A 15312-nucleotide genomic window follows, 5' to 3' on the forward strand; every position below is an offset into this window, starting at 1 on the left:
CCTGAGTTTTCTTAGTGTTGCACAATAACTGTCTGAGTTGATTGTTGTCCCAGGTTCCATGAAATCAAGCAGCAGTATCCCCTTACGATCCCAAAAGACGCTGGCCATGACTTTGCCAGAAGGAGGAGTTTGTTTGAACTTCCTTGCGACTGGTGGTGACCCTAAGTGACGCCATTGTTTGGACTTTTGTTTCGTTTCGGGAGTAAAATGAAACACAGATGTTTTGTCTCCCGTAACAATGGAGTCCGACAATCCTTTATTATGTTCTTGACACTGTTGAAGAAACTGGCGGGCACAGGCAAGGCGTTTCTCCTTGTGTTCTGCTGTCAATTAATACACACGCGGTACCCATCGAGCACAACAGTTGTGATAAACCAGTTTTCCAGTCAAAGCTCTCAGGAATCCGAGCAACAAGTTCACTGACGGTGATCCTCCTGTTTTGAAGCACTTCGCGTTGGACCATCTCGATAATCGCCTCTGCAGGGAAAAGCCGCGCACAGCTTGCCGGATTTCGCCTCGCACCTTCCCGTGCGGCTGAAGTTCTTTGGGAACCTTATTTCTCGATTGAACCTCGTATTAAGACACTTTGCAACGACCTCCGATTTCGTGTGAGAACTGCGAATATCATGCGCCCGATTACGGTTGCCGGGCATAGCCTTTAGTCCCTTAGTGAAAAATTGTATGATGTCGAGCTCTTTGGAAGCGTTGAAGGCACGATAACCCTGGCATATATGACAGTGCTGCGTTCTATTTCATAAAGTCGCCTCTGTATTTTTTTCTTTTTTTTTTTGCAGCTGTTTGTATGCTATATAATCATTTTAAATGAGCAAAGCCACACGTCGGGCTACACACCCAACCATGCAGTGTGGCGCGTTTTGCATTCAACAAACGAGAAAACACACGATCAGATTTATTGGTGGCAGTTATGTGCCACTGCACACTTTACAGAACGTACTTTATTTAGAAAATGAGCAGCTCTGACTTGAAGGGTTATAACATACGAGTAACAAACTGCAATTATATAGTCAATTGGGCTGGTGTGGAATTCTAAGCAGTCTGTAACATGGAATTAATTAAAAATGCAATCACGACGTTTCTCCTGAAATCTGTCACGACAATTAAACATAACTTTTCTATTTTTCATCCTGAAACGCGCAGCGTGCCTAAACGCCTACGCCGACTTCTTCACAGATGACAGTGTTTCCTCTACTTGCACCATTGTGTCTTCTGGAGATTTCACGGAGTGTCCCACGGTCCTGGGATCTTCGTAAATTTCATAGTCATTACCACCCTCGGCGGTTTTGTCGCCAAAAAAGTGTATGGTCTTGTAGCCATCCTGAACAAGTTGGTCAAGGCAGTAAGTCTTGTCCCAACCGCGTGGGAAAACGTCGAAGCTGATCTGTCCTCCGATGGAATACTGTAGGTTGTAATCGGCGAAGTTTTCCCGCAAAGCCTTCACGAATTTCGCCCTGATGCCGTGCTCCTTGTCGTAAATTTCGAAGGCGTTTCGTTCGCTGAGGCTGCAATTGCGGCCAATTGGCGACACGTTGAGCATGCCCGATCGAAACTCCACGAAAGTTCCGCGCTTCTGGGGCAAAGTCAAGTCGGCCACGTAGCGGAGGCAGAAGTTGATCAGCTTCTGCAGCTTCTCCTCTCCCATAAAGTTAAGCAGGCTCTGCTTTCCGATCAGTTTACCATTCCTGTGGGCGACCAAGCCGTTCTCCGAAAACACGTATTCAAACTCGGCTACAGCACCTGGCCCTCCCATTTGCTCTTCTATCTTCACCAGGTCCGAACCACCGACAAGGGCGACGGCGACATCACGCTTCAGTCTTCGGAGAAACTCGGACATTTCGTTGGTGATCACTTGCCTGCTCTTAGTCAATGTTCCGTCCACATCAAAGAGAAATACTGTTCCCGGCAGCTTGGCCATTCTCTACGGGTTGATGTTCCGAGTTAAATCAATATCAATATAGTAACTCACGTACGGCGCACTGAGCAAGACGGGAAGCGCACACAGCAAACCGCGCGCAATCAGCACTTGAGCAAAGGTTGCAGTTTTGTTGCTGTAGGCAATATACAAGCCACGTCAAATGCGCCGCTGCGAAACCGACTCGACTCGAACTGCGGCTTACAGCTGGCTCGCGTGCACGTGCACGGCGCGCGTTCGGTTCGCAAACGTTGGGTTCGCCCCGCTAGTATCCGACACATAAACTGTTCTGCTTAGTACGTTCTACCAAGTTCTACCGGCTCTCAAGAATCGGGAATTCATGGACGCAGGAAGAAATACCACGTTTTCTTTTATGTAACACGCATGCAGATGTCCAGCACCTTCGAAAAAACGTTTTATGCCGCTCCTGTTCTGCTCACGCCCTGCTTTTTCTCTTTCTTTTTGTATTGTTGCGCAGAGTGCCTAGAGTCGTTCCATTCTCCCTACTCCTGGCGTTCTCCCAACAGCGTGACTATCTGCCAAGGTTTTCCAAGCCTGCACTGTAACAACAACAACAAAAAAAATACATTTATTAAACGAAATTAATGCTGCCGGCTGGTGTTACCACTACAACAATTTTAAAACACACAAGAAAATAATGTGAAATGCAGCGCACCTAGCGGACGTCAATCTTTTGAGTGTCATCGTCGATTTGCTGTCGCTGATGCAAAGAGGCCCACCGTGATTATAGAGAGTGATCCTTATTCTATGGACCTGTTGGCACGCTGCTATCCTGCGGTGGCGTAGAGTTTCATACAGAAAACCCACACAGGACGTGACAACAAACTGTTCGCACTAGACTGGACAAGGGGGACGATGCTGTCGCTCAGGCACGTCCACAGAGGTGGCCTCCTTCAGGTAATCACACGGAAACGTCGATCTCGGTTTATTGGAGGTCGACTACTGACCGCAAGGAGAGGGATAATGTACGCGTAGATAAGCGCTGGGGAAAAACGCACGTGAGGAAAACTAGTTTGGCGTCAGCGTTTGCTAATGATCTTTGCCGAGCCTCATTGACGTTGTGTCGATTTTAATATGAATTTGTGCTAAACGGCGTTCAGCGAAACAGCAGATTTCAGCTTTCCAGATTTCTCATTTAGTGACAGCGATTCGTCAGCGCTCGGAATATGTAAGATTGTTCGTGCATGCGCTTGCTTTTCTGAGCTGCCAGCTAGCGTTCATTTGTGAACTCGCTGCACTGTGCAGGCCTTTTCTACAGCCTGCCGTCACAACAGCACGCTCGTCATCGCTGACCACAGCGGGGGCCAGATGCTGCCGTCGACATTGAATGCCATAGCCGCGGCGAAAAAGATCGGTGGCGAGGTCGCGTGCCTTGTCATTGGCAAGGATGTGTCAGGTGTACGTATGTGTGTTCACTGTTGACTTAGTGCCCTGTCATTGGCAAGGGTGTGTCTGGTGCACGTATATGTCTTCACTGTTGACTTACACGCTTAGAAGTTGATATCTCTGCAATAATTTGCTTGTGTTGAGAGTCAGAACAACTTTAAGGGTCAAATGCACTTGTTGAAGGACCCCGACAAGACATCTGCAGAGCAGGTTCTATCAAACTTTGATTGAGATTAATGAACATAAATTATCCCTCCTTAGTCTTCTGGCTGTTTCTATTGTAACAAATGCACAAGCCTTGTGTTACCGAAGTTTAGGTTATTGCAAAGCACAGCCCTAGATTCCAACAAGGGGTGTTTGAATAGTGAAATTTCCTAATCAAATCAAATGTGGACATTCAAGAAAGACAACCTTAAAATATTGAATAGAATAAAAAATATACATATATATTTTTTTCATTTCTAGACAATGTAAAATAAAGTTTCCGTGGAGTCAATTTGGAGGGAAAAAAAGGCTAATTTGCATTTGATACAAGGATGTAATACTGTTCACAACCAGATGCCGGGCCAAATGAGGAGCTAGAAAATCGGGACTCCTTTCAGCTGTCCAATAAACCATGACAATCAGAGTAATGAAACTACCCGCCGTGGTAGCTTAGCAGCTTTGGTGTTGCACCAATAAACACGAGATCGCGAGATCAAATCCCAGCTGCAGCACCTGCATTTTGATGGGGACGAAATGCAAATACATGCGTGCCCCAGGAGTGCACTGGGGGCACATTAAAATCCCCAGGTGGTCAGGATTATTCCAGAGTCCCCCACTACGGCGTTCCTCATAATCAAATTATAGTTTTGGCCAGTAAAACACCAGAATTCAATTAATTTCAGTAATGAAACTAGGGAACAGCACGTCAGTGTTTGCATGCAGTGCATTTTGTTCATTGAAGGAGGCTGCTGCACCCTGCATTTTTAAAAGGATGTAGACATGGTGAGGCTGGCCGAATAGGTTGCTTAGCCTAAATTGAGACAATTTTATAGGCTGCCTATGAGTGACGAATTATTGAGCAAAAATTATTTAGCAAAAGTTTGCCCAGGAACTGCAAAGAGACCCAAAAAGAAGCCGGACTATCTCTCAAAGAGAAAAAATTTGTTTCATTTAGGACAAAAATGACTTTATTCCCTTCAAAATATTCTCCAACAGACTAAATATATTGTCCAATGCTTTCTCCATCAGTTTGAAGCAACTCTGGAACTCCTTGTGCTTCATGCTGTTGAGTGGCCCCTAGGAAGAAATCTTCACCTCATGCACAGTGGCAAATCAATATTTTTTATAGAAGTTTCTTTAAAAATAGAGGAAGAATTGCACATAGCACGGTCCAATAAATAGGGTGCACCATCCCAACATATTGTTGACATCAGCTGTGCATCATCATTCACTGAAAATTTAAGCAACCTTTTCTGTATATAAACACATGTGGCATTATCATTCATGTTTCGCTGACCCCACCCCTTATGTAATATACCCACGTGGGGTCCTTAAGGAAATAAAATGATATGAAACGAAATCCCTTTCGAGTCACATATGATGCAATTTTTAAATCCTGACATAAAATCAAACAAGTTTCTTTGTTTTGATTTTTGTCCTCTGTGAGCACGCATAGAACATACACCATGACAATGCGTTTCATGCCTAATTTCACACTCAAAATTCACCCAGAAAAGCTTAAACTCGGGCAAGCAGCTTCTAAAATATTGTCGGTTGTGTAGCAACGACTCTTGATTTTCTTTATTGAACCTTTTTTACAACCTCGTAGGTATGACTAGTTGAAGGTCGGCCGAAATGATAATAGCCTTTAACGGCACATTTCTCCTCTTGGAACCGCCCAATCCATTCATAAACTCAAGTATGGCTTGATGCTTCTATCATGAAAATCGTTTGAAGCATATCTATGGTTTCGTTGGTAATTTTTTTCAAGGAGGAATCCAAATCTCAAAAAAGTTTGCTGTCAATTATGAACAGATGTTGCAATTTTTCAAGAATAGCACGACAACAGTTGGTACAACTGCCACAACAAAACCGTAAGAGGTTTTGCGATGATGTCGGCTTGGGCACTGACTCGTGAAGTGTCTACCTACACCCACCTAGCAAGAGAACACAGCAATACAATTCTCAGTGAGGCTAGTCTGACTTTTTTTTTTGGTACCCCCTCGTAGTTATGTGCAACAACTGAAGCTTTCCTGCAGCAAAATTATCAGAACACCACCCACTTCCATCAGTACTTCTACGTCGATGCTCCAATAACTTTTGTTATCCCTTTTACTCCAGCAGAAACAAATATTCATAAATTTTGAATAGTTATTTATCGAATCAAATACAACTTGAACTGGAAAGGCTCTCCGATTCATGTCTATAATTTCAAATATTCAGGTACCCTAATTTCAACATATTTATTCTCAAGAGATTGGTGTAATGCTATTGTGGCTCAACAACAGTGTGGTTAACTGTGGCTAACAGAAGTCTGGCTAAAATGACACTAAAGAGAAATTGTAAGTAAATTATAACTGATAAAGCGTTCTTTCAAAACTCTATGAATTTTGTGGTACTAGATTGATTACTAGAAAAGAAAGTGAAGGTCACAGTTCGAATTTAAAAATTTCGTGCTGGAACCCTATGCCAGTATGTCAGTGTGATGTCACAGATTTCAAAGTGTATTTTTCGCATTTGTGCGGCTGTGGCCCAGTAAAAGTTCTTGAAAGCTTGCTAAGGTGCACTCTTTGGCTTTCTTAGAATAGAAACTAGTCCATGTTTGCTGATAAATAATTAACTGGGCCCCAGCAGATGCTGTCAAAATTTATGATGTCACATTGATCTGGTGCGGCAACGTCAAGGTGACGTCACCACCTGTCTTTCGGGTTTGCATCTTTTTTTTTTTTTTTTTTTTAAATTTCAGACATTACCCGCAGCGCCTTTCTTGGCATTATTGCGGGGGGCACAAACATTCATAAAATAAATCCGCAGTCTTGCGGCCAACCAAATCTGGTGGCAACAAATTCCATTCAGAAATCGTTTTGGGGAAGAAGGAATTTTTGAACAGATCGGTCCTGGGGGTGTATGGCCGAACTTTAAATTTGTGATCCAAACGAGAGGACTGATAATACGCCGGTCGTAGATAATCTGAAGCATTGATTCTTGTTTGCTTGTTATAAATTGAATAAAGAAATTTAAGTCGAAGATTACGTCTTCGCTCTTTAAAGATTGCCACTTAAGGTCTCTTTTCATGTCTCTAAAACTTTCATATCGATCATACTTCCCCAGAACAAATCTGGCTGCAATAAACTGAATACGTTCAAGTGCATTAATATGTACCTTGTGAAAGGTACTGTATGTACCTTTTCTTGCTTACCAAGCCTCCTTTCATGGTAAGAGTGTCTTTTTTGACACTGTAAAAGCATATTTTACTAATGCAGCTGAAATAATTTTTCTCTTTACTGTCTCTTTAAATGTATGATGTTAAATGTTTTGCAAAGTATAGCAGTAGGCCCACTTTATTGCTGCTATCTTGACCAGCAATAGAGTAACTAGCAGACAGATCAAAAAAGATTAATATATAGGTCAGGGGATTGTACAAAAAGAATGTTGACATTGTAGAAGCACAGGCACACAAAAAGACGACTTTGTACGACTCACACATGTGTTTGTTAGATAGAGTGTCTAATGATAAAGAGCAGACAGTTTTTTTTTTTTTTTTTGTAGTCAGTTAAGCAGTTATCTTGAAGCCATCCGTGCAGGGCTTTCACAGTAAAATTGGTGGTGGTTCTATTATTTTCTCTACTGCATTTGGCAGTTTTAATTTTTGAGCAGGCTGTGGTGACTTGGACATCTATGACATGTGACCTGCCATGGGCTTCAGTAGATTGAAGCTTGTTCTCTGCTCTTTGACTTGCACTACAATGCAGGTTGCAGCTCAAGTTGGCAAAGCTGAAGGCCTTCAGAAACTTCTCTTGGCCGAAAACGCTGCCTTTGAAGGCCTTTTACCAGGTTAGCAGCAAGTTTCTTTTGACACTTGGCCATCCAGAGCGAGTGGTTAAATGTTAAATAGAAATCTCATCCCCTTTTTCTTCTTGCCCACCCTTCCTATACTATCTTTTTCTTTTTTTTAAGTAAAGCTTTCTTTGCCTCTTTCACCTACTTTTCGGGTGCTGGCTGCTGGCTGTTTTTGGACGATTGGCGGGTATAGGACATAGTGCAAACAAGCACTGGATATTCGTTATAACGAGATAGAATATAATGAAATAATGGATATAACAAAGTAAATGAAATTCTGAAATTCCCCTTGACATCCCTATATAGATTCATGTATTTAAAACCTCGTTTGGACGCAGTGAAATTGTCCTGCCAATGGATATAACGAACTAGATTCGTCACCGAAACCAAAAAATACCAAACTCTTGAGCACAGAGTACATCGCTTTCCGTGGTGTTCGGCACTTGTTCTCCTGTGTCAGTTCAAAACTCCCGCGTTCTCTGCGTCGAATAAATCCTCGAGCAGCACTGGTCTTTCCAACCGCCACATGTAGCTGTGCACGTGCGCACAAACAGCAGCTCACTGTCGCACTTCTCCGCTCTCTTGCGAGTGCCTGGTTGCGCGAGCCATACCACGCTGCGCAGCTATGCGCGGCGGGGCGAAATATTAGTGCATCCATTTCTGCGCGGTGCGCCGCGCAGGCAGGCGCAGCTGGGCGTGGCCTCCGAGAACTTCCCAGCACAATCTCGGGGGTCACGCGCCATGCTGCGCAGCTACACTCGGCGGTGCGAAAGATTGGTGCACTGACTTCTATCTCTCTACGGCGTGCCACGCAAGCAGCCGCAGCTGAGCCTGGCCTCAGAGACCTCCACAGGGCAATCTCAGGAATCGCGTCCAGGTGGTACATTCACATCTCCCATACTTCTACCTCTTTTTGCGGCAGACCACGCGTGCTGGCAGCTTGGCGGGGCCTCCGAGATCGGAATGGCATCAGTACAAGCTCGGAGGCTACAAGCTGGCCGAGCCAAGCTGGCGCGACGAAGTTCGCTTGTCTCCTTGATCACACAGCGTAGCGCTATGTTGTGTGCCACGTGCTGCTCGACCGCGACGAGCCAAGTGGAAAGTGGACGGGAAAGACCATCACAATGGAAGAGAAGCCAGTTATGTCAGGTGCTAAGTCGCGCGTTGCACATGCCGAAGATTCTTGCGTTTTATTCAAATTTCATCGCATGCGTGACCGTGTAGCGGTTCCGTGGGCTGCAAAGCTGTCTTCTTATTTGCATGTTTACAGTTGTGTACCCCACTGGCCATATATTGCAGTAAATGAAAATAATGGATATAACGAAGTAATGCATATAACGAAGCAATTTCGGCTCCCCATTCAACTTTGTTATAACGAGGTTCGAGTGTAGTGAAAACCGAGCGGCCCAAGGTGGCAGGTGATGTACGTAAGGAGACGTGAGCTCCAACACCAACATGCCATCGTCGTCATTTCATTGCCTTCATGCCATTGTGATGACTTCTTTGTTGCCATGTTGTCGTCACTGCTCCACCATCTCCACTCTGTCACCATCACTGTGTTTTCATATCGTCGTACAATCATCATCATGCCATTGTTGTCACTCTGTTGTAGTAACTCCAGTGTCGTCATCCCATTGTCACCGTGCCTCCATCGTCAATTCATCGTTATGGCGTCATCATTCCAGCATCACCATATTTTTTTATTGCGATAGCAATTATATGGACACTTCAACCAGATTTCTGCCGTCGCCGGTTCCCTATAGATAAAACCTTCGCGCGCGCCGTATGCCCGAGCGGAAGCGTGCGGGGACACGCGCTATCACGGAGAGCGAACGCACTCAATCACCCACGCGCAAGCAACGAAGCGGGAAGCCAGCGCCGTAGGGAGCGGGGGGGGGCGCACGTCTACTATGCCAACAACCGCGCTCGTCGTTCGCTCGCCCGCACTGTGTCTCTTATCTCCACATGGCTCTGACCTTTATGCGCCGTGCATTCGCCGCTCAGTTTCCGTTGAAGCGATAGACCGCACGTACCTTCGCCCGCTGCGCGGCGTATGCGCTCGGTGCCAGCGTTTTGACAGTCGTTGGCTGCAGTCATTCAGTGTGATCTATTCATGTTTGTTTGTGCGCGCTCACACCACGCTTATTCATTCAGTTAGTAATAGTCGGGCCACATTTTCCAACGCACGCTACACATGCAATGCTGCCCAGATCGGCAGTGCAGCACTACAGATGTGTCCCTTCGCACGCGCTGCCCACGGTAAGCGCTTCTCATCAACACCACCGTTTCTCACGCGCCTTCTCGTGGTCATCGAGTCTCTCTTCATGTCGGTCTACTTACGCCGCAGCACACCTGCTTACTTAATCAGCTCATCTTTACTATAATTCATATTGCTACCAAAGCCGCTCACCTTACTTCGTATGACATTGCTGTGTTGCTATCGCATTCATTGCTTCGCCCTTAGGGCGAAACTGTGATATTTTTTAATGCTGTCATCATTCCACCATCACCACCCCATTGACATCATACCGTTGTCGTTATTTCAACGTTGTCATCCGTTTGTCATCATGCCCCGTCATCGTCACTCCAGCATCATCACCTTGTTGTCATCATGCCGTTGTCATCATACCACCATTGTCACGGTCATTCCATCGTCATTCTTCTTTGTCATGTGTTATGTGCGCATGGTCGAGCACAAAGCTTTTTTTGAGCCAGGCGTTTCTCAGTGAAAATGTGTCCAGCTTGGTTGTGTGCTCAGTACTTGCAAATGGTTGCTAAACAAGAGCAGCATTCTTCGGAAACACCAATGAAAGCTTTGGTTAAACTGATTTCCATAGTGCGTGGGATCCGCATATATATTTTTTTTCTAGGCAATAACTTTGTTTGATGAAGTGTTAATTGCTATTCATCAGGGAGTACCTAGCACCTCCACCTGTGTCGCAAGATGTGAAGAACAGCACACAGGATGACGGTGCGACAACAAACAGAAGCTCTATATTCAAGGCCCAACAATAATTGGCCGCGCCTACTTTATCTTCTTCGGAGAGAGAGATGCTTGCGCTCGTGTCCCTCACTTCGTTGTCTTCTTTAGTCGTGACACTATGATTAAAGACTCGTAGAGCAAAATAGGTGACGGTCAAAGAGACCAAGCAGACACTGTATCTATTTCCCTGTTAACCATGTATTTTGAGCTTTCCATCAAAACTACTGTTATTATACACATTTCTTTTTTTGCACTTAATACCAGCCCATGTTCATGCATATTGCAAAGACCACTGGTTCACTATTGGAACACTGACATGGCGGTTCTTGATTCAGTGAAGTGGTTACGTTTCAGCATGTGAAGCATACTTTTTTTTTTGCATCATTAATGTCTAGCTATAATGGGAGTGCAGATTGTCTTTGAAAACTGTCAGATGTATTGTAATATCCTTGGAAAAATGAAAGTTTCCATCTCACCAGAATGCAGTCACAGTTGTCTGGCATACAATTTATACAGACCTATCGTTTTTACTTGTGTGCAGAACGTCTGGCACCTGTTGTGCTGGCCACGTGCAAGCAGTTCAACTTTACCCACGTGATCGGTGCGTCAACTGCATTTTCAAAAGCAAGTTCCTTCTTTTCCTTCTTCTTTATTGCATCACGACTGTACTGAGCTCAGTGTTTCTAATGCTTATATGTGAGGTTGAATTGCAGCACTAGTGTCTGTGCATTGCATCAGTGGCAGTTCAGCTGGCATCATAATTACAGGCAGTACAGGCATTGCCTTGATTTGTCAGATGGCTAAACACGTACGACCATGGCTTTAAAGACGCACTTCTTTGTGTGTGGTAGAGGAAAGAGAGGCCAAAATATGTTCGTTTGTGTACTTACTGTAGAAAATTCAATATTAATAAACTTCCCACACACTGTAAATCGCAGTGAAGTTGCAATTTTTTTCTCATAGACTGTGATTGTCTGCTCGCTCACTATAATGCTCCATATTGATGGCAGTGCCATCACACTTGTGTGAGGTTATGTCAAATACTATGTTCAGTCAAAGTGCATGGAAAATACTGCACAATTTCGCTGGACTAAAATACGCTAAAATACTAATATACACTAAAATACTAAGCTACATACATGAAAATTGGAAGTGTAACCAGCAGAACAACATATAGCTCGCAGAGTCAAGAAACAGTCTTGTGTTGCAGTATGCAAGTCAATGTGAATCCAAAGCTGAAAGGAGCCCTGTGACATTTCTCCGCGCCCCCCCTCACAAAGAGCTTTTGAAGAGTCATCTGCTGTTCTCGCCATGCGATTTGGTGTCTGCTTTTAACCCCTGAAAACGGTTCAAGGTGCATAGTCGCTGCGCTAAGTAGCCAATCCTCAAATTTGATTGCAGGGTCTGCTGCCCAGGGTAGCCTCGAAACTAGACGTGTCTCCCGTTTCCGACGTGCTCGACATCAAGTCCCCTGACACCTTTGTTCGTTCCATCTATGCAGGCAAGGTTTTCAGTGTTCATTGAAAGTTTGCTGTATGATGCTGCTGTATAGTGGCCTCATATCTGGAGAACCGCTCGTGCTATGTGCATCATGTAGCACCCCCTACTGAATTATAGTGCTTATTCTAACCATATATTTATCCACAGGTAATGCTATTCAAACAATCAAGGCAAAGGACCCAGTGAAAGTGCTACTTGTCCGAGGGACCTGTTTCGACCCTGTTGGCGATGGCGGCGCTGGTGTCTCACCTGAAAATGGTAAGTTTGGGCTGAATTGTATGAGAAAGTAATGCTGAGAGTTCAAAAAAAGCCTATTTCTGTAGTTGGCATAGGAGACGCGCTTTCATTAGAATATTAATAGGTTCATGTGATTAAGTTCACAGCTTGGACTACTTGGTAGTCTTTTTTTCGATTGAGGATTCCTTTTCTAAATCGTCGTTTTGATAGTCACTTTGATGGTTTCATCATGCAGCACCAACCGCTGACTTCGATACCAGCAAATCTACGTTCGAGGGCCAGGAACTGAGCAAGAGTGAACGGCCAGAGCTGACCAGTGCCAAGAAGGTCATCTCTGGAGGTAATGCTTTTGTCACATTAATTTTACAGTTTTACTGTTACACTCTAGCAGTACTGAATCTGTACGACATATAGTGCAGCGTAACCTGTGGTCTGTTAGAATAGCAGAATGGATGCCAAAGGAAGGAAACTAGGTATTTTCAGAGCTGCAACAAGATTTTCGACTGGTGAAGTTGAGATATTAAAAGGTACATAGAAAGTGATAGAAAGTGGGTATGGTTGGTACACCACGGAATCTGAGAGCATTTGGAGGTACCTTTATCCTGCTATAGAGTTTATAATGTAGTGAGGTTAGCAATGAGTGCAAGAGATAAGCGCCAGCTTGCTGTGTATCTGCTTGATACTGTGAATTACAAGTTTTCACAGCATTGCAGTAGCGAAGCCAGGAATTTTTTTCTGTGAGGGGGTGGGCACGTGCCCATCCCCCCCCCCCCCCCCTTTCTCTGGCTGCCCCCCTGCTTCATTGCAACTGTTTTCCAACCCAGGACGAGGCATGAAGAGTGGAGATAACTTCAAGATGCTCTACGATCTGGCTGACAAAATTGGAGCAGCTGTTGGTGCCTCGCGAGCTGCTGTCGGACGCTGGCTTTGTGCCCAACGACCTGCAGGTTGGGCAGACAGGAAAGATTGTGGCTCCGGTGAGTCGAGTTGGCATTCGTGTGCGGGCTTGTGTTATGCGCTCAATAAAGTGGCTAAGTGCAGAAGTTGTTTAGAAGTGAATTAAGACATTGCCTAATGCAGTGCGCATTGCAACTGGGAAGATTCGTTTTGTACTCAGCAAACGGGCATTGAACAGCAGTCATTATATTTGATACTTTGCACTTCAGCACTTAAATCTACAACTTGTACCACAGGTGTAAAAAGCATTGTCATGTTGTTTTGTTTTGGTACATACCCTGTTCTTTGCTGTGTTAATTTACACATTGTGCCAACGATGAATTTCATTATTATCAGTATTGGCAGATTCACCTTATGCTGCATAAATACATGAAGATACTTAGCGTATGACATCGATAACACATGCAGTCCTTGCATTCTTGTCATTTTGCCCTTGTCAGTAATCGGCCACAGTAAGTAGGCTCACATAAATTTCACCACCACAGTTTTTCTTTTAAATTCTTATTTTATTTATTTCAATGTCACGCATATCTGAACTGTGACAAAGCTGTGTGTATGAGAGGCATTATGAAATTCCCTGCATACGACGCAAGTATTACTAGTAATATACAAGCAGATATGCACATACATATTTAAATACATTTACTAAGCTGCATAACTAACGCAGCAATGTTTTCTTGATTGATACAGCTTTTGCAGAGCTTATTGCATTACGCTATGTGGCCAGTTCTCCTTGAACAATGGCATTCATCGCCCTGTTTTCCGCTTTGGCGATTACAGGAGCTCTATGTGGCAGTGGGCATCTCTGGTGCCATTCAGCACCTTGCTGGCATGAAAGACTCCAAGACCATTGTAGCCATCAACAAGGACCCTGAAGCACCAATCTTTCAAGTGGCCGACCTTGGCCTCGTAGCAGATCTCTTCAAGGCTGTTCCAGAGATGCTCAGCAAGATAGACAAATATGTCACCAAGTGATAATGGGTACACTGTAACTAATAAACACATTTTCCACATATGAGTTGAGAGCTCGGTCTTATGAAAGGCCAGTCTGTTGGAGCTTCGTTCTGGACCAGTGGGTCATGGCACCACATCGTGCAAGATTTGAAAAAGGGACCAGGGCAAGTAATGAAAACAGGGATTGTTTCCTTAGTATTTAAGCTCCTTCTTGTTCCTTTACAACATGCCAGTCATTGGAACTGACGCTCGCTGCACAGTTGGGTATGCAGTAAGACTCTGCAGCCAAAATATGCGAGCATGTTGCAAGATAGATGTGTGATATTCAATGTTTCATTGTAGTACTTTTATCCGTGTTCAAATTACAATGTATGCTCGCTACATGGAGCAGCAAAGAAAAAAAAAATGTCAGCAGTTGGCTTGTGCAAAACAAAGCTTTATATACATGGTTGTTTGATGAAATGTGCTTTATGAAAGTAAATGTTGTGTGACTAAAACCAGCAGTTGTTTCTTGTGATTTCTGTGGCTGGAGGTGGTGGTTACATTTGCTGTGCCCAAGACATTCCTCACAGTTCTTCTTGCTAAGGCCAGGGAAGGTACAGACCAGCAAGAAAGACATGCTTGGTGTTGTACACTTCTATGTGGCACTTAGCCTAAGTCGACAGCATCCTTGACATAACATGCGGACGAGGCCAACAGAAAATTACGCCAAGGAAAGCGCGGGTGAATTTGGAAGCTAAACATTTTTCACAAGATTACCTATCTGGTTGGGCTAATTATATAATAATAGCTCCAACCAATTGTTAATTTATTGAAACCCGACGTTTTGGAGCAAGCTCTGTTCCTTCCTGGGGAGGGAGTTAAGTGATGGATGACACTGAGGTGCAGCTTTCTAAAGGTCCTTGATAGTAGAGGGACAGTTTCACCTGGGATGGTAACTTGTTTTCTTGAGTGTTTGACCCAAAGTAGACAGAAGAAAAGTGGGTGGACCGGAGGTTGGCGGTGTCACCACTGTAGGTGGGAGGCTATTGTGTCACAGTGCAGGCTCTTTACATTACGGTGGGCAAGTTGCTCTTCAAACGGTTTGTTTTAAGAGCAACCTTCCCACCATGTATGTCCATGGCCAGCGTTTTACAACGAAAAGGAGAGAAAGGCACTGCAACAATAGCCTGCCAGCTTTTGGTCTATGCATGTATTTCAAAGGCCACAGCAGACAATACTTTCACGGTACAAGACCCTGTTAGCATTGAAAAGAAGTTGTTCTTCAGAAGATGGCCATATCCACTGTGACAGCTGCCAC

The 15312-nt window shown here is 44.4% G+C and overlaps 2 protein-coding genes across 2 annotated transcripts; one reads left to right on the forward strand and one right to left on the reverse strand.

Moving 5' to 3' along the window:
• Window positions 1-893: 893 nt before the first annotated feature.
• Window positions 894-2348, reverse strand: LOC119442609 (uncharacterized). The gene has a single exon (XM_037707550.2). The coding sequence runs from the start codon at window positions 1931-1933 to the stop codon at window positions 1172-1174; it is 762 nt and encodes a 253-aa protein (XP_037563478.1). The 5' UTR covers window positions 1934-2348; the 3' UTR covers window positions 894-1171.
• Window positions 2349-2641: 293 nt separating this feature from the next.
• Window positions 2642-14076, forward strand: LOC119442606 (probable electron transfer flavoprotein subunit alpha, mitochondrial). Its single transcript, XM_037707548.2, is given in 10 exon segments — window positions 2642-2848; window positions 3197-3349; window positions 7294-7375; window positions 10906-10988; window positions 11766-11865; window positions 12012-12122; window positions 12337-12441; window positions 12926-13017; window positions 13019-13078; window positions 13839-14076. Coding segments are annotated over 10 exon segments (1023 nt in total). The 5' UTR covers window positions 2642-2806; the 3' UTR covers window positions 14034-14076.
• The last annotated feature ends 1236 nt before the right edge of the window (window positions 14077-15312 follow it).

Source organism: Dermacentor silvarum, chromosome 2 (assembly GCF_013339745.2).
Source record: "Dermacentor silvarum isolate Dsil-2018 chromosome 2, BIME_Dsil_1.4, whole genome shotgun sequence".
Classification (NCBI taxonomy): Eukaryota; Metazoa; Arthropoda; class Arachnida; order Ixodida; family Ixodidae; genus Dermacentor; species Dermacentor silvarum.